The 27,794-nt window shown below is 46.0% G+C and overlaps 2 protein-coding genes across 2 annotated transcripts in view; one reads left to right on the top strand and one right to left on the bottom strand.

Annotated features, from left to right (window-relative positions):
• EME1 (essential meiotic structure-specific endonuclease 1) lies at positions 1 to 22,318 on the bottom strand. The gene is made up of 8 exons (XM_073606678.1): positions 21,896 to 22,318; positions 17,959 to 18,086; positions 17,579 to 17,665; positions 13,913 to 14,028; positions 13,701 to 13,827; positions 13,474 to 13,589; positions 3,853 to 4,042; positions 1 to 741 (listed from the first exon to the last, which is right to left on the bottom strand). Exons 1-8 carry the CDS (start codon positions 22,269 to 22,271, stop codon positions 571 to 573), a joined length of 1,311 nt encoding a protein of 436 aa, XP_073462779.1. The 5' UTR covers positions 22,272 to 22,318; the 3' UTR covers positions 1 to 570.
• The window catches only part of MRPL27 (mitochondrial ribosomal protein L27), an 18,585-nt gene continuing 12,879 nt past the window's right edge, over positions 22,089 to 27,794 (top strand). Inside the window, exon 1 of the mRNA XM_073606679.1 lies at positions 22,089 to 22,387. Within this exon, the coding sequence (XP_073462780.1) occupies positions 22,354 to 22,387 (34 nt within the window). The 5' untranslated portion in view covers positions 22,089 to 22,353. The remainder of the gene's footprint in view (positions 22,388 to 27,794) is intronic.

Below are 27,794 nucleotides of genomic sequence, written 5' to 3'. Positions count from 1 at the left end.
TTTTGTGATTGCTACAAAATAAGAAGTGTCACTTTTATTAAACAGTATTTACATTTGATACCAAATCAGGAATCTTGCAGCCACGTGCGCTGCACAGTGCACCATAACAAGGTTCATTTCCCGGATACAAAGCACTGAATGTTCAGGGAAGAAAGACACAAGATGACCAGAGTAGTATTGAGAGTTACAATATAAATCTGATCTGTCGTCCGCCTCACCGGCCTTGAGAGGAGATTGGTCGCAGGTAGCTGTTACCTTCAGAGGTAAGAGAGCGCTGTACCTGCACTTTGTATGGCAAAGGAGCTTGAAAGCAATGTTCTGCAGTTCTACTTTGTAAACCAATTAGATTTTAACAGTGTGGTGTAGCTAACCAATGAAACAATCAGCTGCCACAGATTACTGCATTGTGCTCTTTGCCTTATTAAATGAAGCTCATTCAAGAAATATAAATATCAAAGAGCACAGTAAAATATGTGCAAAGTGCAGCAACCCATAACGAATGAAAAGAAGGCTCTGATCTTCAAGCTGGCCACATCAATATGGAATTGTGATTTTTTTTTTTTTTTTAAATCATAAGTCAAGTGACAGCTCTGGCTGTAAGCTTGTAAACTGCAGGTAGATCCGCTTGGATAATTCTGGGCCAACGCGCCGGGACGTAGACGTGACGCCTTCTCCCCGCCGCACAAGGAGATCACTCAAGAGGCTGTGCCGCTCTGCGTTGGTCTGACAGTTACGATAGGCCTGGAAGAGAGGTGCAAAAAAGTCAAACAAGGAGGACTTATCGCCAAATTCTTCCATTCTACATTGTGTGCCTGTTCATTCAAGTACATCATGTAACCCCTAACAGAATGGCATTTAGTTTGCAGACACAATTTAACCACTTAAAGTGGGGTTCCACCCAAAAAAAAAAAAACTACATGAAAAATAAAAAATAAAAAAATACAAAAAAAATTTGGATATTTTTTTTTTTTTTTTTTACTTACCTCTAAATGCCTGTTGCTAGGGGGTCCCTCGTAGTCTGCCTCTTCCAGTGCCTGGGCTGGTGACATCACTTCCCCCTTGGCACAGGAAGGGCTCCGCTCTGCTCCCTCCCTCCTGTCAATCATCTGGGACTCATTACAGGTCCCAGGTGACTAAGCGGCCAATCACGGCGCGCGGCGCCGCTCGCGCATGCGCAGTGGGTGCCAGGCTGTGAAGCCACAGCCCGGCACCGCTGAACGGAGGGGGAGACGAGCGGGGCTTCGATCCCCCGCATCGCTGGACCCAGGGACAGGTAAGTGTCCAATTAAAAGTCAGCAGCTGCAGTATTTGTAGCTGCTGACTTTTAATTTTTTTTTTTTTTTTTTTTACTGGACCCCCTGGGTGGAACTCCTCTTTAAGGACCGAGCTTCTTTCTGAGATTTGTTGTTTACAAGTTAAAACAGGTTTTTTTGCTAGAAAATTACTTAGAACTCCTAAACATTATACATTTTTTTTTCTAACACCCTAGAGAATAAAATGGCGGTCGTTGCAATACTTTCTGTCACACCATATTTGTGCAGCGGTCTTACAAGCGCACTTTTTAAAAAACTAAAAAAATAAGAGAACAGTAAAAATAGCCCACTTTTTTTTTATATTGTGAAAGATAATGTTACGCCGAGTAAATTGATACCCAACATGTCACGCTTCAAAATTGCGCCCGCTCGTGGAATGGCGACAAACTTTTCCCCTTAAAAATCTCCATAGGCGATGTTTAAAAAAATTCTACAGGTTGCATGTTTTGAGCTACAGAGGAGGTCTAGGGCTAGAATTATTGCTCTCGCTCTACCGATCGCGGCGATACCTCACATGTGTGGTTTGAATACTGTTTTCATATGCGACATCCCTTGTAATAGAAAAAAAGCATGACAGGTCCTCTTAAATATGAGATCTGGGGTGAATATGACCTGAGATCTCATATGTACACTAAAATGCAATAAAAATAAATAAATAAATAAAAAATTTGTCATTTAAAAAAATAATCCAAAAACATATGGCCCTTTAAGAGCTATGGGCGGAAGTGAAGTTTTGACGTTGCTTCCGCCCTGCAATGTTATGGAGATGGGTGGGGGCCATCTTCCCCTCACTAATCTCCATACGCAGCAAGGGTGAGGATCCGATCACCTCCGCCGCTGCCGACGGCTCCGGTAAGCGGCGGAGGGCACCGGAGCGCGGCGGGTGGAGGCCCCCTCTCCCGCCGCCGATAAAAGTGATCTTGCGGCGATTCCGCCACAGAGACCACTCTTATCGGAAAGCGGACCATCGGCCGAAGAAGAGGATACCGGGGTTATGGCAGCTGATATTCCTCTTCAAACTTAGGACGTATATCCGTGTGCGGTCCGTAAGTGGTTAAAGAGGTTCTCCAGTCCACCCCCCCAAAATGAAAAGGCAGCAGCTAAGAATACAGTAATACCTTGGATTACAAGCATAATTAGTTCCAGAAACATGCCTGTAATCCAAAGCACTCGTATATCAAAGAGAGTTTCCCCATACAATGGAAACTCAGATGATTTGTTCCACAACCACTGTTGTTGTATGCAGTACTTTATGTGGCCAGAGGTGCGGGGGGCGCTGGTGACACTTGGAGACACTCAAGTTTTATTTGCCTTTTTTTTTTTTTTTTGACTATTCATTTTTTTTATTTGCCATTTTGTTTGTTTTATTTTCTATTTTTTTTGACTATTCATTTTTTTTTATTTGCCATTTTATTTTTTTTTTGACTATTCATTTTTAGCTTCTAAGTTTTAATAAAAGGACACTTATGTACCTGTCCAGGGATCCATGGCTGTCCTCACCTGGGCTGGCTCTTCGCCAGTTTTTTGGGTCCTCGGTGCCGGCATGTTTACTAAGGGGAAGCCAGATGTGACTCCTTGCAGCTTTACAGCTGGCTTCCCACTGTGCATGCCGATCTTGAGGTCAGGACTCTGTGCAGGCCGGTCAAGTTCCTACACGTTTTTATTGACCTTGCTTTGTGCATTGGTCCGCAGTCATGTTAGTATAGGAAGGGGACATCCCCAAACTGTTCTCACAAAGTTGGGAGCATGAAATTGTCCAAAATGTCTTTGTATGTTGATGCCTTAAGAGTTGACTTCACTGGAACTAAGGGGCCACGCCCAACCCCCGAAAAACAATCCCCACACCATAATCCACCCTCCACCAAATGATTTGATCCAGTGCACAAAGCAAGGTCCATAAAGACATAGATGAGCGAGTTTGGGGTGGAGGAACTTGAATGGCCTGACCTCAAGATCAGCTTGTGCATGTGCAGTGGGAAGCCAGCAGTCCTGACCTCAACCCGATAAAACATCTTTAGGATGAATGAGAGCGGAGACTGCGAGCCAGGCCTTCTCGTCCAACATCAGTGCCTGACCTCACAAATGCTCTTCTGGAAGAATGGTCAAACATTCCCATAGACACACTCCTAAACCTTGTGGACAGCCTTCCCAGAAGAGTTGAAGCTGTTATAGCTGCAAAGGGTGGGCCAACTCAATATTGAACCCTACAGACTAAGACTGGGATGCCATTAAAGTTCATGTGCGTGTAAAGACAGGTGTCCCAATACTTTTGACAAAAAAAGTGTATTTATCAACGGGGAACAACTTTTTGGTGCGCACAGTTAACTAAGCAGTCATGGGCAGCTCTCGATGCATACTTGTGATTGGGAGCCTCTATTCATGTGATCGCTGTGACAGCCAATCACAACAGTCACACGATCAGAAAGCCCGCTGCCTGCCATTTAGATCCTCTTAAAGGGCCAGGGACAGCGACGGCAAGAGGGCTAAAGAAAAACAGGAAGAAAATGGCAGATTCCCAGAGCAGGAAGTCTGAACTCACCTTTATCAGTAATTGTGGCGAGGGATAGGCGGCCACCACTGCACTGGCAACTTCCACACTGACTCTGTTGAACTGCTGAATCTGCCTTTTCCACACTTCCAGCAGACCTTTCCCACATTTCTCTACACGCACCCCTCCTGCCCAATCACCATCCATGTAGAAGGAGAAAGAGGTGTTGTCCCGTTGCCTCCTAAAAGAAAAAGAGAAATCTGAGCGAATCAATATTATTATTGGTGCAATTTATGCTGGGGGTAAAAAAAAAAATATACCATTTTGTAACCTAACCGAGCCATTATTTTTTTCTATTTTGTTTAAATGTTTTAATAATAATTTTAGGCCTGAAGATTACTTAAAACCCCCAAGACATTACATATTTTCTGAAAGCAACCAGCCTAGAGAATAAAATGATGGTAGTTCCTATTTTTATTTTATACAATATCAGCACAACGGTTTATGAAAAGCAAAAAAACACTTCATTTTGGGCACATGAGGTTGTGCTGAGTAAGTAGTAGGGTTGCCACCTTTTCATCAAGCCAAACCCGAACACTTTAGCAGCAATTTTTTGTTTTTTGCTTTTAACACTATAGGATTGTAAAAGACCTGGAGCACCTTTGGGTGCCCCAAGAAGTCCCATGAGGAACAGTGGGTGTGGCCAAATTGCGTTAACAATGGGGGAAGTTTAATGAACGTAGTTAAATCAAACAAGGTCGGTTTGTCCCCCAGTACAGTTCCCCCCCCTGGTCAGTCTGTCCCCCAGTACAGTCCCCCCCCCGGTCAGTCTGTCCCCCAGTACAGTCCCCCCCCGGTCAGTCTGTCCCCCAGTACAGTCCCCCCCCGGTCAGTCTGTCCCCCAGTACAGTCCCCCCCCGGTCAGTCTGTCCCCCAGTACAGTTCCCCCCCTGGTCAGTCTGTCCCCCAGTACAGTTCCCCCCGGTCAGTCTGTCCCCCAGTACAGTCCCCCCCCCGGTCAGTCTGTCCCCCAGTACAGTTCCCCCCCGGTCAGTCTGTCCCCCAGTACAGTTCCCCCCTGGTCAGTCTGTCCCCCAGTACAGTTCCCCCCCTGGTCAGTCTGTCCCCCAGTACAGTTCCCCCCCGGTCAGTCTGTCCCCCAGTACAGTTCCCCCCCTGGTCAGTCTGTCCCCCAGTACAGTTCCCCCCCCGGTCAGTCTGTCCCCCAGTACAGTTCCCCCCCCCCCCGGTCAGTCTGTCCCCCAGTAAAGTTCCCCCCCGGTCAGTCTGTCCCCCAGTACAGTCCCCCCCCGGTCAGTCTGTCCCCCAGTACAGTCCCCCCCGGTCAGTCTGTCCCCCAGTACAGTCCCCCCCCGGTCAGTCTGTCCCCCAGTACAGTTTCCCCCCCGGTCAGTCTGTCCCCCAGTACAGTTCCCCCCGGTCAGTCTGTCCCCCAGTACAGTCCCCCCCCGGTCAGTCTGTCCCCCAGTACAGTTCCTCCCCGGTCAGTCTGTCCCCCAGTACAGTCCCCCCCGGTCAGTCTGTCCCCCAGTACAGTCCCCCCCCAGTCAGTCTGTCCCCCAGTACATCCCCCCCAGGTAAGTCTGTCTTTCAGTGGTCAGTCTATCCCCCAGTACATCTCCCCCAGGTCCATCTGTCCCCAAGTATAATCCCCCCAGGCCAGTCTGTACCCCAGTTAAAGCACCCCCCCACCAATATAAGTAAAAACACTAGAAGCCGAAGGGAGGGGAGAGGGGGATAGGAGGACTGGTGCTACAGGGCTGCCACTGATGTGTCTGGGTTTCAGGTGGACTGAAACCCGGACAGGTGGCAACCCTAGTAAGTAGATACCCAACATGTTAAACCTTAAAATTGCGTGCGCCCGTGAGACTGTGAAAAACTTCAGTACCCTATATTTTTTCATAGGCAATGCTTTAAAAGCTCCTACAGGTCATCAGTTTAGGATTATGTAAGAGCTCTGATGCGAATATGATTGCTCTCTCTCCAAAGTGCACAATGCTATGTAACATGTGTGCAGCAGTGGTGATTTTGCTACCCAAGCGCCCCAACGCATGTACGTGTTCCATCACCAACTTCGCTGGGCACTGGTCCCGGTAATGGACAGCTCAGGACTAGGAAGTGATGTCATACATTTCACTTCTTGGTCTGTGCACAGGAGGAGGGCTCAGAGGATGGATGTCCCAGCGACACCCGCCATGACCACACATGGTGGGGGAGGGGGTGGGGTCACATCATGGCGGTCAGGGAAGTTGAAGTATAAACATAAAAAGTATTTCTCCTGTGCTCATGCAGGCGGTATTAGTATAAAGTAGTAATAATTCCGAATGGTAAGTAGTATAGGACGATCATTCGTGTCCAGCTGCCTGGACTAACCAGGGGTGGTCTGAAGGAAGCTGAGTGGAAGAAAAGAGTGTGGAAGGCGCGTGATCTAACGCATGAATCAAAGTGATATAATTTATTCATAAACAAAGTAGATGAGCACAAAGAAATTACTATGAATTCATAAAAACTGGGTTACAAGATATTCATTAAGAATTAATTAAGCCCATACAAGGGCAAATGCCCAAGGTAGGCTAACGCGTTTCGAGGTGTTCCCTCTTCATCAGAGCCTTGGAGAGAAAAAGAAAGTCTGTAGGATGTGGTAGATACACATGAAGAGGAGTGGCTGATTTGGAGATGTATCACATAGTGAGTGATGTATTCTCCTTTACTCTAGAGGTAGCCACATCACAGCGCTCTAAATGAGATAAATACCAAATGTACGGTATGTATGTATACCGTATTTATCGGCGTATAACATGCACTTTTTTCACCTTAAAATCAGGGGAAAATCGTGGGTGCGTGTTATACGCCGAACCGCTGCCTCGGAGGGTAAGGAGGGAACGAGCGCCGCCGAAATAGACAGATCCGAGTGTACTGTGTACTCGGCTAGGCTCGGCTCGCAGAAACACCCAGACCCGCCTCCTAGTCTTTACGTCCCGCCATTGGCCTGGCGTTTTGTCCATCATAGGAGCTGGGCCAAGGGGCGGGACTGCGAGACGAGCCGAGAGGAGCTGAATACATAGGACATCTGGCTCTGTCTATCTCGGCAGCACAATAATTTAAAAGATCATGCTGCAATTTTGGGCAAGGCTGCAGATGGACACTGGGCAAGGCTGCAGATGGACACTGGGCAAGGCTGCAGATGGACCCTGGGCAAGGCTGCAGATGGACACTGATAAGGCTTCATTGATGGTCATTTAAAATGTAAGTTTTTTCCTTAAACTTCCCTCCTAAACTTGGGGTGCGTGTTATACGCCGATAAATACAGTAATTAAGGTTCTAGTGGAAGGCACATGTATACAAAGTGTTGAGATTATACATTATATATTGTAATTACAGACAAGAGACATATAAAAAATGTTAAAACATTACAACATTAAGGCATTAAAAGCCATTAGAAGCGTTGTGGAAGTTATCGGCAGCTTCACAGCCACATGTATGACTTCCACATTAAAAGCAGACAAGTCAGCTTTACAAAAGTGCACACACTCCCGGCAGGTATAGTGCCCAGGAGTGTGTTAAAAACATTCAAATTGGGGATTGAAATTTTACCGCCCTCCCTATCCTGGCGCCCTAAGGTGGCTGCCTAAGCCGCCTTATGGTTGTGCCGGCCCTGCCTTCCAGCATTTAAATCTCTGGTGCTTAACCACTTACCGACCGCCACATGTACATTTACATCGACAGGATGGCACGGACAGGCAAATGGGCGTACAGGTACGTCCCTTTAAATTTGCTGCCGTGTGGACCCTGCCGCGAGCTCCGTGAGTGTGATCGCGGGTCCCACGGACTCGATGTCTGCGGGGATACCCGCGATCGTCTCACAGAGAGGAAGAATGGGGAAATGCTGATGTAAAAACAAGCATTTCCCCGTTCTGCCTAGTGACAAGTACACTGATCACTGCTCCCTGTGATCGGGAGCGGTGATCAGTGTCGTGTCACACACAGCCCCTCCCCCCCACAGTTAGAACACATCCCTAGGACACACTCAACCCCTGCAGCGCCCCCTCCTGGTTAACCCCTTCACTGCCAGTCACATTTACACAGTAATCAATGCATTTTTAATTGCACTGATCGCTGTATAAATGTGAATGGTCCCAAAATAGCACCAAAAGTGTCCGATCTGTCCGCCTTAATGTTGCAGTCACAATAAAAATCGCTGATCGCCACCATTACTAGTGAAAAAAAAAATTATTAATAAAAATGCCATAAAACTATCCCCTATTTTGTAGACACTATAACTTTTGCGCAAACCAATCACTAATTGCTTGTTAGCGATTGCGCTTATTGCGATTTTTTTACCAAAAATATGTAGAAGAATACATATCGGCCTAAACTGAGGAAAAAAAAAGTTTTTTTTAATATATTTTCTGGGGATATTTATTATAGCAAAAAGTAAAAAATATTCCTTTTTTTTTTAAATTGTCGCTCTTTTTTTGTTTATAGCACAAAAAATAAAAACCGCAGAGGTGATCAAATACCACCAAAAGAAATCTCTATTTGTGGGGAAAAAAGGACATAAATTTTGTTTGGGATCCACGTTGCACGACCGCACAATTGTCAGTTAAAGCGACACAGTGCCGAATCGCAAAAAGTGCTCTGGTCTTTGGCCAGCCAAATGGTCCGGGGCTTAAGTGGTTAAGCTGTGGACCATTGTTACCGATTTGCATCCCTCTGGGTCCATGCAGACAGTATTCTGTGTTCTGGTGCGTGGAAAAACAAAAATTTTGGTTTGATTGTTCTCACCATAAAATCCCATTTCCTTCTCATCCATTGGAAGGACACAGGAAGTGTTAAACCTTCAGGACATCCAAAAGCAGTTCGACTGAGGGATGGGCAGCACAGCAGACAATCGCTAATAGGACCAAAAGAATACAGGTCACATAAATAACAAAACAAAACCCCTAGCACTTGTGCAGGTCTGCCTCCACCTTCATACTCAATGTTCAACCCGAACAAAAAACACACAAAGAAGGGGGGGAAAGTCTCTCCTGCTGGGCTGCAATAAGGCAACTGGAACATTGACAAGAAAGTTTTCAGCTGTGCATGACACTAGGCGCTGCTGCTCTCCAACAATCCCACTGGGTAATTAGGGGAATTGAAAAAAGGAGGCCACGCCTCCGAAACCTGCTGTGGTGGTAAATGCGACATGTCCCCACGTCTTTCCACCCCTCCTCTGCTTCAGTTTCCGGGAGACTTAGCATGGCGCTGGCTGAACCGTGCGCATGCGGACTAGCTTTGTTACGAGGAGGACCGCCGATTTGGCTTGCAACGGTCAGCAGGCTCCATTGGGGGCTCTCAGCCGTAGATCATACAGCAGCCATCTAGGAGAGGTGTGATGAGCGGAGACATGCCTTGTTAACATGTGAGTGCATCTATGGTGCTTTGCATATTTTACTTTTTATCAATAAACTGTATTACACCAGGGCGGTCGTGCGCTCTCTTTCTTTGTATTGTTCCAAAAGAATACAGAACTGGGTATTCTTTTCAATTTGAAAAGCCACCCGAAGGACTTTTCGCTTGAAGCTGGAATCAGGCCAAAACATCCACATGGTAGAATTTAAAGAATGTGCAAACAGAAGACCAGATGGCAACCTTGCAAAATGAAGAAACAGAGGTTTGATGCTGGAAAGCCCACAAAGCACTCACAGATCTAGTACAGTAGAGTGTGTCTAGACAGTAAAGGCTGAAGCACGATCCGTGCGACCATATGTTTTGGTGATGGTCTGTTTGAGCCATCTAGAGATAGTGGAACAAGGAGCTGGTCCACCCTTTTGAGGACTTTCAGGGATGACAAGAAGGAAACAAATCTTTCTGAAAGAAGCAATGGCTGAGAGATAAGCAGCCCATAGATTATGCGATTTTCTTATCGCTTGAATCCCTCATCAACACATTTAGTGTTGATGGGAGAATCCCTCCTGCAGCGCTATTTTGTTCTGCCAGCAGGGAGCCATCTCAGCTGGCAGTGTTTCATATTCCCATCGCACACGTTCCTGGTATAAGCTCTAAAGGTTGGGTGCTGCAGTAACAACCAGCTGGATACTGGTTCAAGTCACAATGTAGATACTTGCCAGCACACCAAGGATCAGCACAAGGTGGCGTCCAAACGGTTTAGTTTATTGCATGATCACAACGCAAAGAGGTGCAACGTTTCGGAGTCACGCAGGACCCCTTCTTCGGGCATGTGAGCATCTCAGCTGGCAGAACACAGTGATTACTGCTAGTGGCTCTAGCTGCTAGCAGTAATCGCATGTAAAAAATCCGACCGGCTGGTTGTACTCAAGTCGATCAATAGATCGCCCATAGATGGATCGAATCTCGGGCTGGTTCTGCAGGGACCGGACAAGATTCAATCCATCTATGGTCGGCTATAGACACTCACCATAAACCACATATAGACAGTGCAAGAAAATCTCCTTTTGGTGAAAAAGAGCTTGACAGAGCGATGAAAAAACAATGTCATGGTTGAGGTGAAAGGCAGAAACTACCTATACAGAAACAGATTTTTGCAGATTAAGGCTGCCAGTTCAGACACTTGCCCCGCACAGGTGAATACTGCAAGAAAAACTACCTTGTAGGTGAGAGTAGAGAGTGGAGTGTCTCTGATGGGTTCAAATTGCCGTTTCTGAAGCGCAGAGAGAATCAGATTAAGGTCCCACATAGTGTCAGGGAAACAAGACAGGGGGCGCTACATGGGAAAACCCCTGTACAAACAATATAGTTACATAGTAGGTGAGGTTGAAAAAAGACACAAGTCCATCAAGTCCAACCTATGTGATATAATTATAATTAAGGAGAAAGTGGCCAACAGTCTCTAAAACAGAATATAAATGAAGGGCATAAACCTGACCCCTGATAGTACTGAGAGGAAAACACTGGTCCAGACCCAGCTACAGGGAGGATTTATCCCACATAGAAACTCCTGGGATGAAAGCTCAGGAGACTCACACCAAGTGAAGTATGACTTCCACTTGTGGTGATAGACCTTGCTGGGAAGTAGTCTTTCACTTTGGGCATCTTAAGAATCCTGACTCAAAGATGCCCCTCTCCCACAGAACCTGGGTTTCAACAGCCAAGCTGTTAAAGCCAATGACTGTAAAGCAGGATGGAAAATCAGTCAAGGAAGATGTTTTAAGAAAGAAAATGCATAGGTTAGGGTGTACTGATCCCATGGAGCCACTAGAGCATCCACTGCTTTTGCTAAAGGATGCTTATGCCTAAAGACAAACCTGTCCACAGTCTGTAGTTGAACCTGGAAACCAGGAGGTCCACATCCGGCTTCCTGGTAGGGGACCACCCCCCGGGTCCAGGTGCTGCCAGTTGAGGAAATCTGCCTTCCAATTGTCTACACCTGGAATATACACAGCTGACAAGGGCTCTAACATGAAGTTTTGCCCAGGACAGGATCTATTTTACTCCTCTTGCCATGAGGAGATCCTTGGTTTTCCCTGATGATTTATGTAGGCCACCACCCTTGTGTTTTCCTACTAAATCCAGATCGGAAGACCCTCCAACAGGATGATCCAATGTTGCAGAGACAACCAAATCGCCCAAAGTTGAAGTATGTTGATCAAAAAATAATAATCCAACAGCACCGAAAGGGTCCCCAGCACTCCGCCCCAGTCCAACGGGCTGGCATCTGTCCTGAGGATCCTACAAAAAAACAAAGTAAGTACTTCCCTGACTCCAGAACCGGAGTCCTAAGCCACCAAGCCAGGAATAACCACAGCAAACTAAATCAGTTTGTCCAAAGACCAGATAGATGTGCCCCACAATGACAGAGTATTGCATTACCAAGGGCTGGCGTGACATTTGGCAAATGGAAGTGCCCTGAAGTAGGCCACCATATTGCCCAAGACATTCATGCAAATGCAAAGAGTTGGACAGCTTCTGGACTGGAGAGTTTGAACCGGATTATGCTAGTTTCTGAGGTTTCTTTGGTGGAAGGAACACTGCATTAGGGTTGATGGGGGAATTGAGCGATATTCTTTCTTTCCAAACAAAAAGGCACCATCTATGGCCAGCTTAAGGGGAGAATTAACAAAGAGTGGAGAAAGCACAAGCTTGCAGGACTCTTCTAAAAGTATAAATATGGAGCAGATGTTGCTCCTTAATTAAAGTGTTACTAAACCCAGGACCCTGCATTCACCAAATCTGGTCTCCCACAGTACACAGAACACAATCATGGAAATACAATCATTTTAATAAATATAAACTGCTAAATATCTTTTCTTATCAGCAGTATATAGTCTTGTGACTTCTATTAGTATCCGGCCGAGCACTGGTTAAAGTTTGTAGGAGTTTTCATTCTCCTCTGACTGTCCCTGAGGCTCTGCATAACCCCTGACCCTTTGTCTGGACAGTGCCGATTGGCCCTGTGCTGATCACATGCACCCCCCCTCCAAAAAAAAACTCTAGCAATACACACCAGACTGAGCATGTGCAGAGGGCCCCCAAGGCTGTGTACTATCAACAGATGGATTGAGAACTGTGGAAGAAGGGGAGGATCAGAGAACAGACAACACATTCCTGAAGCGCTCGGAACAGGCAGTCAAATGAGGGTGTATTAAGAATAGGGCTGACCCCCAGTGCAGCTGCCAACCACTGGACAGATGGGAAGCAAAATGTAAAAAACAAAAATGCAGCGCTCTATGGGTAAAAGTCTATATATATATATATATATATATATATATATATATATATATATATATATATATATATATATATATACACACACACACACAAAAGTATGTGTGCATGGGAACATGTGCACCTTGGATAGGATTCAAATGAATTTTATTGCACTTGAATGATTACCATGCAATATACACAGGACTATTAGTACTGGTGCAGACTGCAGCAGAAAAAGATAAAGAGCATATAGCTGTATATTGATTAAAATTATTTAAAAACAGTACCACCATGAAGTCTTGATAAGAAGGGGTTAACTGCTCTCGGGAGGTTTTGCCGGTCACTTGTGGAAAAGGGTCATCCTGAGATGGATGGAAGGCGTTCTGGCGCCGATCGGAGGGAGTGGGATGACAAAGTCTCTTCCTGCCAACACACAATCAGACACTGCAGATCTGAAGGGGAGCAGGGGGGGGGCCCCCGCCGACCGCGGCAATGTTTGGAACTCGCCTCAATGATCCACAGACACAGCGTCAGGCTGTGGGGTGCGTGATGTGTCTGTCACCGCTGGGGAACGAGGCTGGGAAAGCCAAGTGTGACCAATGGAACCAGGCGTGCGCGATGACATCAGCGCTACTCAGGAAGCCGGAACCATGTTAATGGTGGTGGACCGCAAGCTGGAAGGTCGCCGTAGCTAACATGTTTCGCGCGCCTGCGCTTTGACAGGTTCCGCAGTGAGTATAACAAGCATGCTTTACTGTATATACAGACTGATTTTACTTTTGTGGGTTTGGTAAAACTTTAACAATGGGGAGCAAGCTGGCAAAAATCTGTCTGGATTGAGAGGCTTCCATCTAATATCTGTGCAGTATGTTCACAATCCTCCAGATTTACGCTTGTGGCCCTACTTACTGAACTAGGGAAACATTGCACTACTGAATTACACTCCACCACCCCAAACATAACTACATCACGTGTCATTACTTGGTTGGAGCCTCCGCTAGAGCTTTGCTAAACATGCAGACAAAGTCTGAGAATTCCTTCCAGGTCTCCAGGAACCAGACGTGGACATTCAATTGTAGTTGCAAGACCATCAAAGTCTGAAATACAGGAGATGTGAGAAATCCACAGTGAGTTAAAATATAAATCGGTTTGATTACATTTTTTCTCCCTGATGTAGGACAAGGCAAGCATAAATGAAATCATCTCACCTCCTCCACATCTACTCTGCTAAGTTTCGGCAGTTCTTGAAGATCTTTTTGTTTGCGTTTCCTTTCTTTCACCCCTTCTCCTCGGACGGCATCTTTAAACATCTTCTTACCTTTTGTCTTCTGATCGCTGCAAGTAAAAGAAAGATGTGAGACTTTCTTGTTTTTTTTCTCTTTAGAGACGGTCCATTATTGTATTCATCACTGGAGCCCACCAGAAATACTTCTCTATCTCCATGATCACAAGTGAGGGGATGACACGCGACTTGCTTGCCATGATGTGGGACACAAAGCCTCTTAAGGTACCCGTGCTCTGAGTAAAGTGCGCCTCCTGTATGGGCACAAAGGCAACGCAACCTTCAATACCAGGAACGGAGATACAATTTTCAAGGTCTTGAGCTTTTTCAGCTCTGAACTTTTGCAATGAGACAGATCGTTCGTGTCACATAACCAGGATCCTGACTCCTAATATTTTTTGGTATTTTTAAAATATCAAATTGAATTGACGACAGTATTAATATTGTTGATCTACATTATTTCTGTGGTATGTTATTTTCTAGGAGGTGTTGTGGAATCACCTGCACAGTGTTTAAGCAAGCAAAAAAAGTAGGGCTGTTACTCATTAAAATTTTCGTGTTCGATTAATCAATTTTTTTTTAATCGATTAATGGACTAATTTAGATTAATTATAACGCACATACAGATCCAACTACTTTTAGCTAATTTAGCACCCTTGTTATGGCAACGGCCGGAGCCGGACATAGCGGGGCATGGCTGGGACGTCACACGTCATAAACTCAGCCTCACCGTGCCCATAATCGCAGCCTCACCGTGCCCATAATCGCAGCCTCACCATTCCCATAATCGCAGCCTCACCGTTTCCATAATCGCAGCCTCACCATGCCCATAATCGCAGCCTCACCGTGCCTATAATCGCAGCCTCACCGTGCCCATAATCGCAGCCTCACCGTGCCCATAATGCAGTCTCACCGTGCCCATAATCGCAGCCTCACTGTGCCTATAATCGCAGCCTCGCTGTGCCTATAATGTTGTCTCACCGTGCCCATAATCGCAGCCTCACCGTGCCCATAATGCTGTCTCACCATGCCCATAATCGCAGCCTCGCTGTGCCTATAATCGCAGCCTCACCGTGCTCATAATGCTGTTTCACCGTGCCCATAATGCTGTCTCACCGTGCCCATAATCCCAGCCTCACCGTGCTCATAATGCTGTTTCACCGTGCCCATAATGCTGTCTCACCGTGTCCATAATCGCAGCCTCGCCGTGCCTATAATGGCAGCCTCACCGTGCCCATAATGCAGTCTCACCGTGCCCATAATCGCAGCCTCACTGTAGTCAGTGCCTGTGCCTGGATTACACAGCCTGCGGGCATCTCCCGCTGTGTGACTCGGAGCGGAGTGTGAAAACTTTGGCCGCGCTGTGAGAAAAGTCCCGCCCTCCTCCTAGATCAGCTTGTGTGATAGACAGAACCTCGTGTGATAGACAGAACACTGCGTCTATCACACGAGCTGATCTAGGAGGAGGGCGGGACTTTTCTCACAGCGCGGCCAGTTTTCACACTCAGCTCCGAGACACACAGCGGGAGATGCCCACAGACTGTGTATGACATATAGTGGAGGAGGAGGGAGCGGAGCGCTGCGCTGCAGCCACAGCTTGGCCCAAAGCAGCCCCAGGGCAAATTTTGGTCGATCAAAAAAATTAACGATTAATCGAGGAATTAATCATTAATTTCTGCATCCCTAAAAAAAAAAGGTTATTATTTTTATCACTAATATTATTTGCACAGGTTGTGCTGATTGTATTTAGTTTTTATTTTAAAGGTTTTCAACAACAGAAACCTAACAAGTAATTTTTTTAAGCATATGAACTACTGTCACTACTTAAAGCTGAATTCCACCCAAAAATGGAACTTCCGCTTTAAGGGAAGGTGGCCCCTTGACATGCCACATTTGGCAAGACTTTTTTTGCGGGGGGGGGCCCTCTTTAAAGAGCTCCCACTTGCTCCTGGCGCACCCGTGGCGCCGGAAGGAAGATCACCTCTCTCCCCTCCCTCTCGGCAGTCATCTGGGACACGTCACAGGTCCTAGATGATTGCCCGGCCAGTCACAGCACACAGTGCGTGCCCGGCTGTGAAACCAAGGGCCGGGCGCCCACAGTGACAATGCCAGCGCCGCAGAGAGGAGGGGGAGACGAGCGGGGCTTCGTTCCCCCGCATCGCTGGACCCTGGAACAGGTAAGTGTCTGATTATTAAAAGTCAGCAGCTGCAGTATTTGTAGCTGCTGACTTTTAATGTTTTTTTTTTAGTTGGAACTCCACTTTAAGAACCTATTTATAATACCCCTTCATTACCAGGCCATTTTTCAGGTTTCAGTGTTATGATAGTTTGACTGACAATTACTTTGTCATACGACACTGTACCCAAATTAATTTTATACCTTTTGTTTTTTTTTAAGACCGATACAGCTTTCTTTTGGTGGTATTTAATAACCACTGTGCTTTTTATTGTGTACTATATTAAGGGAAAAACAACCATTCTGAAAAAGAAACTGGTTTCCCTTACTTATAAAACAAAAATTCCAGGACAGTACGAACACTCCCAAGATGACCCCTTTTTGAAAAGGCGACACCCCAAGGTCATCCCGTTTTTTGCCACAATTGTTTTGGAAATGAAGAAACATGGTGGTACTAAGGAGGCTAAAACATGTTGCTTGGAAATGGTGCACTAGATAAAGTGCATCATTAATGTACAAGTCATATACATGAAGCATTTACAAACGCATGCGTAAGCTGCAAGGCCTCTCCACGGCACCCTGTGTATTGCTTGTAGTCCTAAGGCTACTGAATTTATAAGCGTCCCCACAATGGAAGCACATGCATTAAATGGATAGATGAGGGGCAGGTGGGCCTGGAGGAAGCCCAATCCCACTTAAAGGAACAGGAGCACACTGGACACCCAGCAATAGCACAATAGCAGCGTGTCCCTGGACCATATTTACACCAGTAACAAACAAATGGCCCCTGCCTCCACCTTTAACTGGCCTGTAGCGTTAGGACTGCAAGCAATACACAGGGTGCCATGAAGAGGCCTTGCAGCTTACGCATTTGTTTGCAAATGCGTGCTAACTAAACCCCTGTTTTTAACTCAGACTGTTGGACGGGTTAATTTGGTCGGTTGGCAGACTGGTTGGTGACTTGAGCTATGGAATGTTCTGTATTTCTGTATTGTCTTTCATGCGTTTGCCCTTGCTGTGAAGGCCAGTTATAGGTGGGGCAGAGGTCATTTGTTTGTTATGACATCATACACAGCTCTCTCGTGAGAATTTTCCAGGAAAGGAGGGGGGGTGAGTCATAAGAGGGTGAATGAGAGCTGCAGAGCTGGAGGTGTGTCTGTGTAAATCCAGGAAGTGAACAGGCAGCAGCTTCAGCTGCCCACAGTTAATGATTGCAGCCAGACTCAGTGGAGGGAGATTTCTGCAGCATATTTGGCAAGTACAAAATCACAGTATATATAAAATAATATGCAAAGTGGTTGGAGAGAAGCTTCAGAATGGCAAAGATGTTTTTATTACAAATTATGTGAGCAGACTGCAGTTCGTGTTTAAGGTCTCATCGGCTTGTACCACCCCACAGTCGTGTTTTGTGTACCCCATGATCCTGTATTTTGAATAAAAAGACAGATTTATCCATTCCGGTGTGCGGCTGTCCAGGTCTTCTTGTTCTCTTCTCATCGGCTTGACCCAGGAAGGACGGTGTCCAAGGCCAGGAGAAGAGAGCTGGTCAATCCCATCTCATACTAAATTACATGGATCAATGAACTTATAACTCCCAATGTCAAAAATTAAAAACCCATGTTCCTTACCGTTTTACTGTTTTGGACCATGGCAATAAAGGCTTCTCCAGGGACAAGGACCAACATCTCTGCCTCTTCCTGGCAGAAAACTTCTCCCTGAAGGAAAGAAGGAGAACAAAAACTGATGAAACATCTTCAAATCAAACTTGGCCTTCTATTTCAGTTATCACCATTCAAGTGTATGTAAACCTTAAAGTGGTTCTAAAGGTCCAAGGTTTTTTTACCATCATGTGTAAAAAAGGTTGAGAAAAGCAGATCTAGGTGAACATGAAAGTGCCTGGAGGGGTGGGGGGGGTGGGGGAGGGGTTGTCCCTAAACTGAAGGCTCCTTTGCAATCTCCCGATGTACCTTGCTGGCTCTTACAGAGCGAGATTGGATGAAGAACTCACATTGCTGTCTTCCCCGGAGCGGCTCCAGGTAATACTCCGTGCCACCGGCTGTGACTGGATCACACACTTATACTCCTGAGCCTGCAGAGCGTTCAGCACTTGTCCTCCAGACCCGTCCTGCAAGAGAACTGGGAAGAAGCGTCCCCTGAGTCTGATGTTTTTACACCGGAATACACTCATTTGAATAAGAACGTGCGCAACCTCTGAGGCTAACCGTATCTAATGGTACAAAAAAAGAGCAATCTACCACTTTCTACTGTATACAGCAGCCATTTTCAACTAGGGTTCCTCCAAAGGTTCTTAAGAGGAGGGCCCATTAAAAAAAAAAAAAAATTAAAAGTCAGCAGCTACAAATACTGCAGCTGCTGACTTTTAATTGGACACTTACCTGTCCCAGGGTCCAGCGATGCGGGAGATCGAAGCCCCGCTCGCCTCCCCCTCGGTTCGGCGGCGCTGGCACTGCAACTGTGGGCGCCGGGCTGTGGCTTCACAGCCAGGCACCCACTGCGCATGCGCGAGCGGCGTCGTGCGCCGTGATTGGACGCTCAGTCACCTGGGACCTGTAATGGGTCCCAGGTGATTGACAAGAGGGAGGGAGCAGAGCCGAGTCCTTTCTGTGCCGAGGGGGAAGTGATGTCATCAGCCCAGGCACTGAAAGAGGCAGACTACGAGGGACCCCCTAGCAACAGGCATTTAGAGGTGAGTTAAAAAAAAAAATCCAAATGTTTTTTTTTCATTTTTTTTTAGGAATTTTCATGTATTTTTTTGTTTTGGGGTGGAACACCACTTTAGGAGTTCCTCCAGCTGTTGATGATTGACCTCACATCTGATAGTGACCTCTGGGTCCAATGCCACTTGGCAGAACCAGTGGGCATGATACCAATGGTCCTTTCAGCTGGCTGGAAGCACGGCTTTTCTTCCACTGGCCACCAATGTGAGGGGCATTTTCCTAATGACCCCCCCACCTCAAAAGTATTTCAAGAACTCCTCTGGGTTAAAAGGGTTGAGAAAGATTGGTATACATTAATAATGAAATAAGGTGAAAAATGATACATCAGTCATTATAATTTGCAGCCTCACTTGTAAACATCGGCATTCCTTTTGCATCATCTTGATGAATGCAAAGCATTCCCTGATTGCATGAGGTGGGGAGCGTGATGTCACTGCTTTGCCTCATCCAATCAGAGAATGCTTTGCATTCATTGGGAAACTGCAAAGCATTCTCTGAATGGTGCCCATGCAGAATAGCTGACCTCCTATGTTTAGAATGCATTAGACTTGGGAACCGAGACCAAGTAGAGATCAGTGGAGTAGCGGTCTACTTCAGTGATTTCTCAGCTCCCAGGGACATTGACCAGGTATGGTATATATATATATATATATATATATATATATATATATATATATATATATATATATATATATATATATATATATATATATATACCATACCTGGTCAATGTCCCTGGGAGCTGAGAAATCACTGATATCTATCTAGAGAGAGTGATAGATAGATAGATAGATAGATAGATAGATAGATAGATAGATAGATAGATAGATAGATAGATAGATAGATAGATAGATATAGATAGATAAAGTGAGGGGTGTACTCACTTTTGTGAGATACTGTATATATACACAGTATATATATATACTGTATATAATTACATTGGTCCAAAAAATATACCATGGCTGGAATTTATCTTTAACCACTTAAGGACCGAGCCTCTTTCTGAGATTTTTTGTTTACAAGTTAAAAAAAAAAAAAAAAAGGTTTTTTTGCTAGAAAATTACTTAGAACCCCCAAACAATATATATATTTTTTTCTAACACCCTAGAGAATAAAATGGCGGTCGTTGCAATACTTTCTGTCACACCATATTTGCGCAGCGGTCTTACAAGCTCACTTTTTTTGGAAAAAAATACACTTTTTTGAATTAAAAAATAAGACAACAGTAAAGTTAGCCCAATTTTTTTTTCTATTGTGAAAGATAATGTTATGCCGAGTAAATTGATACCCAACATGTCACGCTTCAAAATTGCGCCCGCTCGTGGAATGGCGACAAACTTTTACCCTCAAAAATCTCCATAGGCGACGTTTAAAAAATGCTAGAGGTTGCATGTTTTGAGTTACAGAGGAGGTCTAGGGCTAGAATTATTGCTTTCGCTCTACCGATCGCGGCGATACCTCACATGTGTGGTTTGAACACCGTTTTCATATGCGGGCGCTACTCACGTATACGTTTGCTTCTGCACGCGAGCTCGGCGGGACGGGGGCGCGTTTAAATATTGTTTTACTTTTTATTTTTACACTGTTCTTTAAAAAAAAAAAAAAAAAATTGTGTCACTTTTATTCCTATTACAAGGAATGTAAACATCCCTTGTAATAAAAAAAAAAAAAGCATCACAGGTCCTCCTAAATATGAGATCTGGGGTCAAAAAGACCTGAGATCTCATATTTACACTGAAATGCAATAAAGTTTTTTTTTTCTTTTTTTTTAAGGCCCTGTTCACACCTATGCGAATTACACCACATCCAATTCACAGGAAATTTTAAAATACCTTCATTTGAATGCATCAGGTTCACATATGTGCGTTGCATTCGCACTGCCCAAAAAACGTGTGCGTTTTCTGGGGGCATTGCGGTGCGAATTACAAGCCCATTATCTTCTATGGGAACGCATCTGATCCGCAGATAGAACGGCGAGGCACCGCTGAACAGTTGCTTCTTCTCTTCGCAGAGAAAATAATGTAGCTGGAATTCGCACCGGACTGGTGTGAACCCGGCCTAAAAAATGAAAAAAAAATTTAAAAAAATGTCCCTTTAAGAGCTATGGGCGGAAGTGACGTTTTGACGTCACTTCCGCCCTGCAATGATATGGAGACGGGCGGGGGGGGGGCCATCTTCCCCTCACTCGTCTCCATGCCAAGCCAGGAGAAGGATCCGATCGCCTCCGCCGATACCGACAGCTCCGGTAAGCGGCGGAGGGCACCGGATCGTGGCGGGAGGGGGGGGGGGCCCCTCTCCCGCCGCCGATAAAAGCGATCTTGCGGCGAATCCGCACTTTTATCTGAAAGCAGACCGCTCACTGAAGAAGAGGACCGGGGGGGTTATGGGAGCGAGCTAGGGGGAAGGAAGCGCTGATCACTATATACACATTGACATGTTGGGTATCTATTTACTCGGTGCAAACTCGTCTTTTATATTATACCAAATATCGGGTCATTTATAGCGTTTGTATGCCCCAAAATGAACTTTAGTGAAATTCTTTACTGAAAGATTGCATCCCCTAGACCCTCTGCGGTAATATCCTTTAGTAAATATTGGGGCATGAGATTTTGTAAAAAGCAGACTGTGACTTTAAGTCTGCATGTGAGCAAAGTAGGACCCCCAAAAGATGTCACTTGTTTCATTTGTGTACAGCGCCACGCGATTGCCTCACAATTTTTTAGTTGAAGTAACAAAGTGCCGTATCGCAAAAAAATGGCCTGGTCATGAAGGGGGGGGGGGTTAAATCTTCCAAAGCTGAAATGGTTAACCATTTGACTTCTGGAAGATTTACCCCCCCCCCCTTCATGACCAGGCCCTTTTTTTGTTATTCAGCACTGCATTACTTCAACTGACAATTGCGCGGTCGTGAAACAATTTTTTTATTACAATGGCCTGGCAATAAAGGGGGACAAATCTGCTGAAGTGGTTAAAATTTATTTTTTCCCCCCTCAAAAAAAAAATGCCCAATATAGTGTGACATGAAAAATTGACCGCAACGACTGCCATTTCATTCTCTAGGGCCGCTACTAAAAAAAAAATATGTATATAATGTTTGGGGGGAGGGGGGGCTAAAAAAATTATTGTAACATGTGAACACAAAGTATCAGAATAGGCGTGGTCCTATTGGTGGAGAATGCCATGCCCCGCCCCCTGAGGCCGCAGTACCCGCGTCTATGTGCACTTCCAGGCTCTCCGGGCATTTCTTGGCTTTCTTGGGCTGAGGCGCTCTGGCGGGGTCACGTGACGCCGCGCTCTTGGTCGGAGGAGCTCTGGAGGAGGAGGAGGAGGCGCCGCCCTTGGCCCCACGTGACTCGGGTGGGCGGGCCGAGGGCCCTCGCGGAGCTGGGGCGGCACGTGACGGCGGGGCAGCCAATCGCCGGAACAGAGGGAGCTCCTCCACCTCCTGCTCGCTGTCGCTGCTGCTGATGAGCGTCTGCGCTGCGATAGGGCGCCGGGCTGCTGCGGTGGAGGAGGAGGAGGCGGCCAGGAAGGGCAGGCGGGGCAGGTCGTCGCTGTCGCTGGATTCGGGCGAGGAACTCATGCTTGTTTCGCTTCAAACTTGGCGCCGGAAACGAGGCGGGCGGAAGCGGAAGTGACGTCAGGAAGTGGTGGGGGGGGGAAAGATGTCGCTGCTGTGCGCTGTGTCCGGGCGGCTCGGTGAGTGACCTCCGTGCAAACCTGACTGGCTGTCAACCAGAGGAGGTGACAGCTTATTAAAGAGAACCGCTCGCCTTGTATCAATGTTATGTGGACGTGTGACGTCCAGAAGCGTCTTCCTGGCCTGTCATAGAACAGGGGTTCTCAACTTGGGGGCCCTCCAGCTGTTTACAGAAACTACAAATCCCATGAGGCATTGCGAGCCGCTGACAGTTAAAAAGCATGTCTCCCAGAGACAGGCATGATGGGACTTGTAGTTCTGATTCAACTGGAGGGTCACACAGGTTGAGTATCCATGTCATAGAAGGTGGGGAGAGCTCTCTGCCTGGAATGTGGAGGAAGTGACCCGACCGACACCCACCTGAGAGCCACACACGGGGGGTGAGGAAGAGGGGTGCCCCCCTCCCCCTTTATTGAAGAGTCCCTGTCACCTGAACAACCAGAAACATGGTGGAGTCGGGGGTAGAGTTGCCACCTCATCCCTTTAAACCCGAACACATATGAATGACACGGGTTCTGAGGCTAATTTCATGCAGATAAGGCACTAAGTGAGTTTAATTACCACCTTAATCAGCCACAGAACCTGTGTAATTCATATGTGTTCGGGCTTAAAGGGATGAGGTGCCAACCCTAGTCGGGGGCTTCCATATAACCAGAGGGGGGCGCTAACACTGGGTGCTTCAATTAGGGGGAGGCCGATATTCACTTTTTTTTTTTTTTTTTTTTTAAGTATCGGTCACAAACTTACCGATTTTATTAAGGGGTCATACCGCGGTGAGGCCTGCAACTGCACACAACCCCCCCCCCCCCCCCCCCCCCGGGCCGTTCTTTAGGGCGAACGGTCGGCTTTATTGTAATAACCGATGCGGCTCAGCTGCTGCTATTGTAAGCAGCGGGAGGGGACGCCCCCCACTCTCCGCCTCTCCCGTCCCACCGGAAGGACCCGAGCGACCAGCCGCGCGGCACATCCGCCGGCTGGCCGAAGACTAGAGCTACGCGATTCTGGCTAAAATGAGAATCGCGGGGTTTTTTTGCTTAGAATAAAGATCACGATTCTCGCAGTGTAACGTCTTCTTTCATATTATACAAAAAAAAAACTGGGCTACTTTTACTGTTTTTTTTTTTTAAATTAAAGTGTATTTTAAACCTCCGCACAAATACGGTGTGACATAAAATATTGCAACAACCACCATTTTATTCTCTAGGGTCTCTGCTAAAAAAATATCTCAATCTTCTTTGGGTGATCCAAGTAATTTTCTAGCATAAAATAATGATTTTTACTTGTAAGCAACAAATGTCAGAAAAGGTTTGGTCTTTAACCACTTCCTGCCCAGCCCTCTAGCAGATTGACGGCTGGGCGGTGGTTCAGTTATTGCGACTGGGCGTCTTATGACGTCCAGCAGGATAACAGCCGCGGGGGCGCATTGCGGAGATCAGTGGAGCAGTGTGTCGGTCTGACACGCCCGAGGCTCTTTACCATGTGATTAGCCGTGTCCAATCACGGCTGATCACAATGTCAATAGGAAAAGCCATTAATCGGCTTTTCCTTACACGCGTCTGACAGACACGAGTAGAGGAGAGCCGATCATCGGCTCTCCTCACAGGGGGGGTCTGCGCTGATTGTTTATCAGCACAGCACCTCCTCGGATGCCAACACTGGACCACCAGGGAAGCCACCAGGACCACCAGGGAAGTGGGCAACATGTAGGTGGCCAGGTATGTAATGGGCACTGACTGGCACTATTATATATCAGTGATGCCCAGCAATGCCACCCATCAGTGTCCATCGTTGCCACCTGTCAGTGTCCACCTATCAGTGCCCAAAAGTACCCATGCGTGCCACCCATAAGTACCCATCAATGCCACCCACGAGTGCCCATCAGTGCTGCATACCAGTGCCGCCTATCAGTGCCCATCGTCAGTGCCACCTCATTGGTGCTTATCAGTCCCCGTCAGTGCAGCCATATCAGTGCCCGTCATTGAAGAAGAAAACGTACTTATTTACAAAAAAATTTAACAGAAACAAAGATAAGTGAAAAATGGTAACAACTACCTACTCGCGCATATGGAAAATTGAATAAACCAATTGGGGAGCAGCACGTTATAACAATAATGACAAAGCAAAAAAAAAGCATCGAATAACAGTATTCAGAAACCATTACCAGCCACACAGCCTACTCACCAGATGGAAGTGACTCCCATGACAGGAGTCAAACACGCTTTGAGGACAGCCAACGGAGCTTCTCACAGTCACGGCTAAGTGCAAATGCTGGAACTCAGGTGTCTTGATTAACGCTGAGGCTACTTGGATGCATGCAACCGGACTTCCCAAGATGGGTCACAAAGACCATGGATGCCAAGAATGTGGAGAAAATGGATAAAAAACTCCCATGGTGAAGTAAGCCAAAATATTTAATAGGCTAAAAACGGCTTAAAACCACATTACCCGCATATGGGTTCATACAGGCAAACAAAAAAGCAGGAAAAACCAGGTTACGAGCGGAAGTGGCGTGTCACGTTCGTTTACGTCCGACCAGTTTCGTCAATGCGTTCTGACGTCATCAGGGATGCCTGATGACGTCAGAACGCATTGACGAAACCAGTTACGAGCGAAAGTGGCGTGTCACGTTCGTTTACGTCTGACCGGTTTCGTCAATGCGTTCTGATGTCATCAGGGATCCCTGATGACGTCAGAACGCATTGACGAAACCGGTCGGACGTAAACGAACATGACATGCCACTTCCGCTCGTAACTTGTTTTTTCCTGCTTTTTTGTTTGTTTGTTTGCCTGCATGAACCCATATGTGGGTAATGTGGTTTTAAGCCCGTTTTTAGCCTATTAAATATTTTGGATTACTTCACCATGGGAGTTTTTTTTATCCATTTTCTCCACATTCTTGACATCCATGGTCTTTGTGACCCATCTTGGGAAGTCCGGTAGCATGCATCCAAGTAGCCTCAGCGTTTATCAAGACACCTGAGTTCCAGCATTTGCAGTTAGCCGTGACTGTGAGAAGCTCTGTTGGGTGTCCTCAATGCGTGTTTGACTCCTGTCATGGGAGTCACTTCCATCTGGTGAGTAGGCTGTGTGGCTGGTAATGGTTTCTGAATACTGTTATTCGATGCTCTGCTGAACCCAAGGAAGATTTGCCCTGAAGAAACAAAGAAAAACCTCTTTCTTTTTTTCAAAATTTTCGGTCTTTTTTTATTTGTTTAGCAGAAAATAAAAATCCCAGAGGTGATCAAATACCACCAAAAGAAAGATCTATTTGTGGGAACAAAATGATAAAAAATTTCATTTGGGTACAGCGTTGTATGACCGTGCAATTGTTATTCAAATTGCGACAGTGCTGAAAGCTGAAAATTGGCCTGGGCAGGAAGGTGTCTAAGTGCCCGGTATTGAGGTGGTTAAATGGTTAAACTTCCCTCATCTAGAGTTCTTTCCTTTGATAAAAGAAGAAAAGATACTTTGTTTCTACTTATTCGCTGTGTTGTAATAAAACTTGGTAGGCTGCCCAGATTTGTTTTTTTTTTTTTTTTCCCCAGCTGTGGGAACTCACTGCACTTGTTAGAAAGATGATGAAATGCTGTTTTGAAGATCGGGAAAAGAAAAAGATTGCGATTTCAATTCTTAGCGATTAATTGTGCAGCTCTACCGAAGACCCAAACAAAGCCGGATCAGCTTAACCCGGCAGTAACAACGTCATGACATCACTTCCAGATTACTGACGTCCTAAAGTTGGCAGTTTTAAAACAAAAAGAAAGTATTCAAAAACGCCAATCTTGGCGTTTTGAATACTTTCAGATATAGAATAGGAGTTTGGGGGTCTTACAGACCCCAGATCAACCTTTTTAGGAGTACCTGTCACTGACTGTTACTGTCACAAAGGTCTTTGCATTCCTTGTGACGGCAATAAAAGTGATAAAAAAAATAAATACATTTAAAAGGATTGTGTAAAAATAAAGACCTAAATCTAAAGCATATCGGCCTGAAAAAGCAGCTGAAAAATCAGTATCTGCCCTGAAAAAAACTATATCGTTTAACCCCCTCTCTTCAATACACCCCTGGTGTCCTATCCCATTCTCACCTGTGCGTTCTGGCCTTACAAATTTAAAGCGGAGTTCCACCCACAAGTGGAAGCCCTGCTTATCCTAATGGGGGGGGGGTGTCTGTGCTGATTGTTTATCAGCACAACCCCCCCTCGGATGCCCACACTAGACCACCGGGGAAGGGGGCAACATGTGGATGGCCAGGTATGTACCCCATGGCCATCCACGTGTGCAAATTATGCCCAATCTGTGCCAATCATTGACCACAAATGGGCACTGACTTATATATCAGTGATGCCCAGCAATGCCACCCATCAGTGTCTGCCCCCCCCCCCTCCGGTGCCACTTTTGGCACTTTTCGGGGGGAGGGGGGAGAGATCTTGCCGCGTCAAGGTCCCCCGGAAGTTCACCGGGCCATTCAGAAAGCACAGCATGAAGTAGGGAATCGGCTGTGAAGCCTTGCAGGCTATAGTGGCGGCAGCACCCGAGAGCCAATGGAAAACATCAGCTGGGGTGTGGACATCGCTGGATTCCAGGACAGGCAAGATACAGTATGTGTAGCTGCTGACTTTTAATTTTTTGCCTGGGGGGAGGGCGGAATGCCACTTTAATTCAGTATTTTTGCTAGAAAATTACTTGGAACCCCAAAACAATAAATATATATATTTTTTATAGCAGAGACCCCAGAGAAAAAAATGGCGATCGCTGCAATTTTTTATTTCACATTATTTTTTATGTTATATTTGCACAGCGGTTTTGCAAACACGTGTTTTTTTTCCGGAAAAACTACACTTTTATGAATTAAAAAGAACACAATAGTTTTTTTTTTTTTTAACAAAAAAGTTTATTTAGGTTTTCCAAAACAAACAGTTTAAAGCGGATTAGACATAGATAGAGACATCTTTCAGAGGTTTCTTACATTTCTTAACAAATGCCGGAGTAGCAGTGAATCCAACAGTATATTAACAAGAACATTACACCCATCTCGGGTGGAGGTATAAGAGGTCACATTGATTACCTTTCGTTCGTACACCTTAATCCCACACTCTCACAGGTAGACACAGAAATCCATTTATGAGGGCCAATTTATATCAGTATTCGTGAGCCACAACCCGGAGGCCTCAGTCAATAGTAAGATGTTTTGCCTTCACCCATGCTGCCCAAATTTTCCCAAATTTTTTGGGGCAATTTCTTCCCATATATGTCATTTTATATAATGGTAGTGCCCTATTTATCAAGGACTGCCAGAGCTGTCTGGTGGGTGGCTGGGACTGATTCCACTGTAATAGGATTGCCTTTCTAGCGTATAATGTGGCATAGAAGATGAATAGTTTCTTCCCCCATGAGACCTCTAGGA

Source organism: Aquarana catesbeiana, linkage group LG12 (assembly GCF_042186555.1).
Source record: "Aquarana catesbeiana isolate 2022-GZ linkage group LG12, ASM4218655v1, whole genome shotgun sequence".
Classification (NCBI taxonomy): domain Eukaryota; kingdom Metazoa; phylum Chordata; class Amphibia; order Anura; family Ranidae; genus Aquarana; species Aquarana catesbeiana.
The sequence above is the reverse complement of the archived record's forward strand: the minus strand, read 5'-3'. Positions and strand labels throughout refer to the sequence as shown.

Coding starts and splice junctions, on each gene's coding strand:
- EME1 (XM_073606678.1), bottom strand. CDS start 22,271: ATGAGTTCCTCGCCCGAATCCAGCGACAGCGACGACCTGCCCCGCCTG. Junction 14,029..17,578: donor TGGTCCAAAACAGTAAAACG/GTAAGGAACATG, acceptor GTGCCCATACAG/GAGGCGCACTTTACTCAGAG. Junction 4,043..13,473: donor CTAGCGGAGGCTCCAACCAA/GTAATGACACGT, acceptor TTTTTCTTTTAG/GAGGCAACGGGACAACACCT.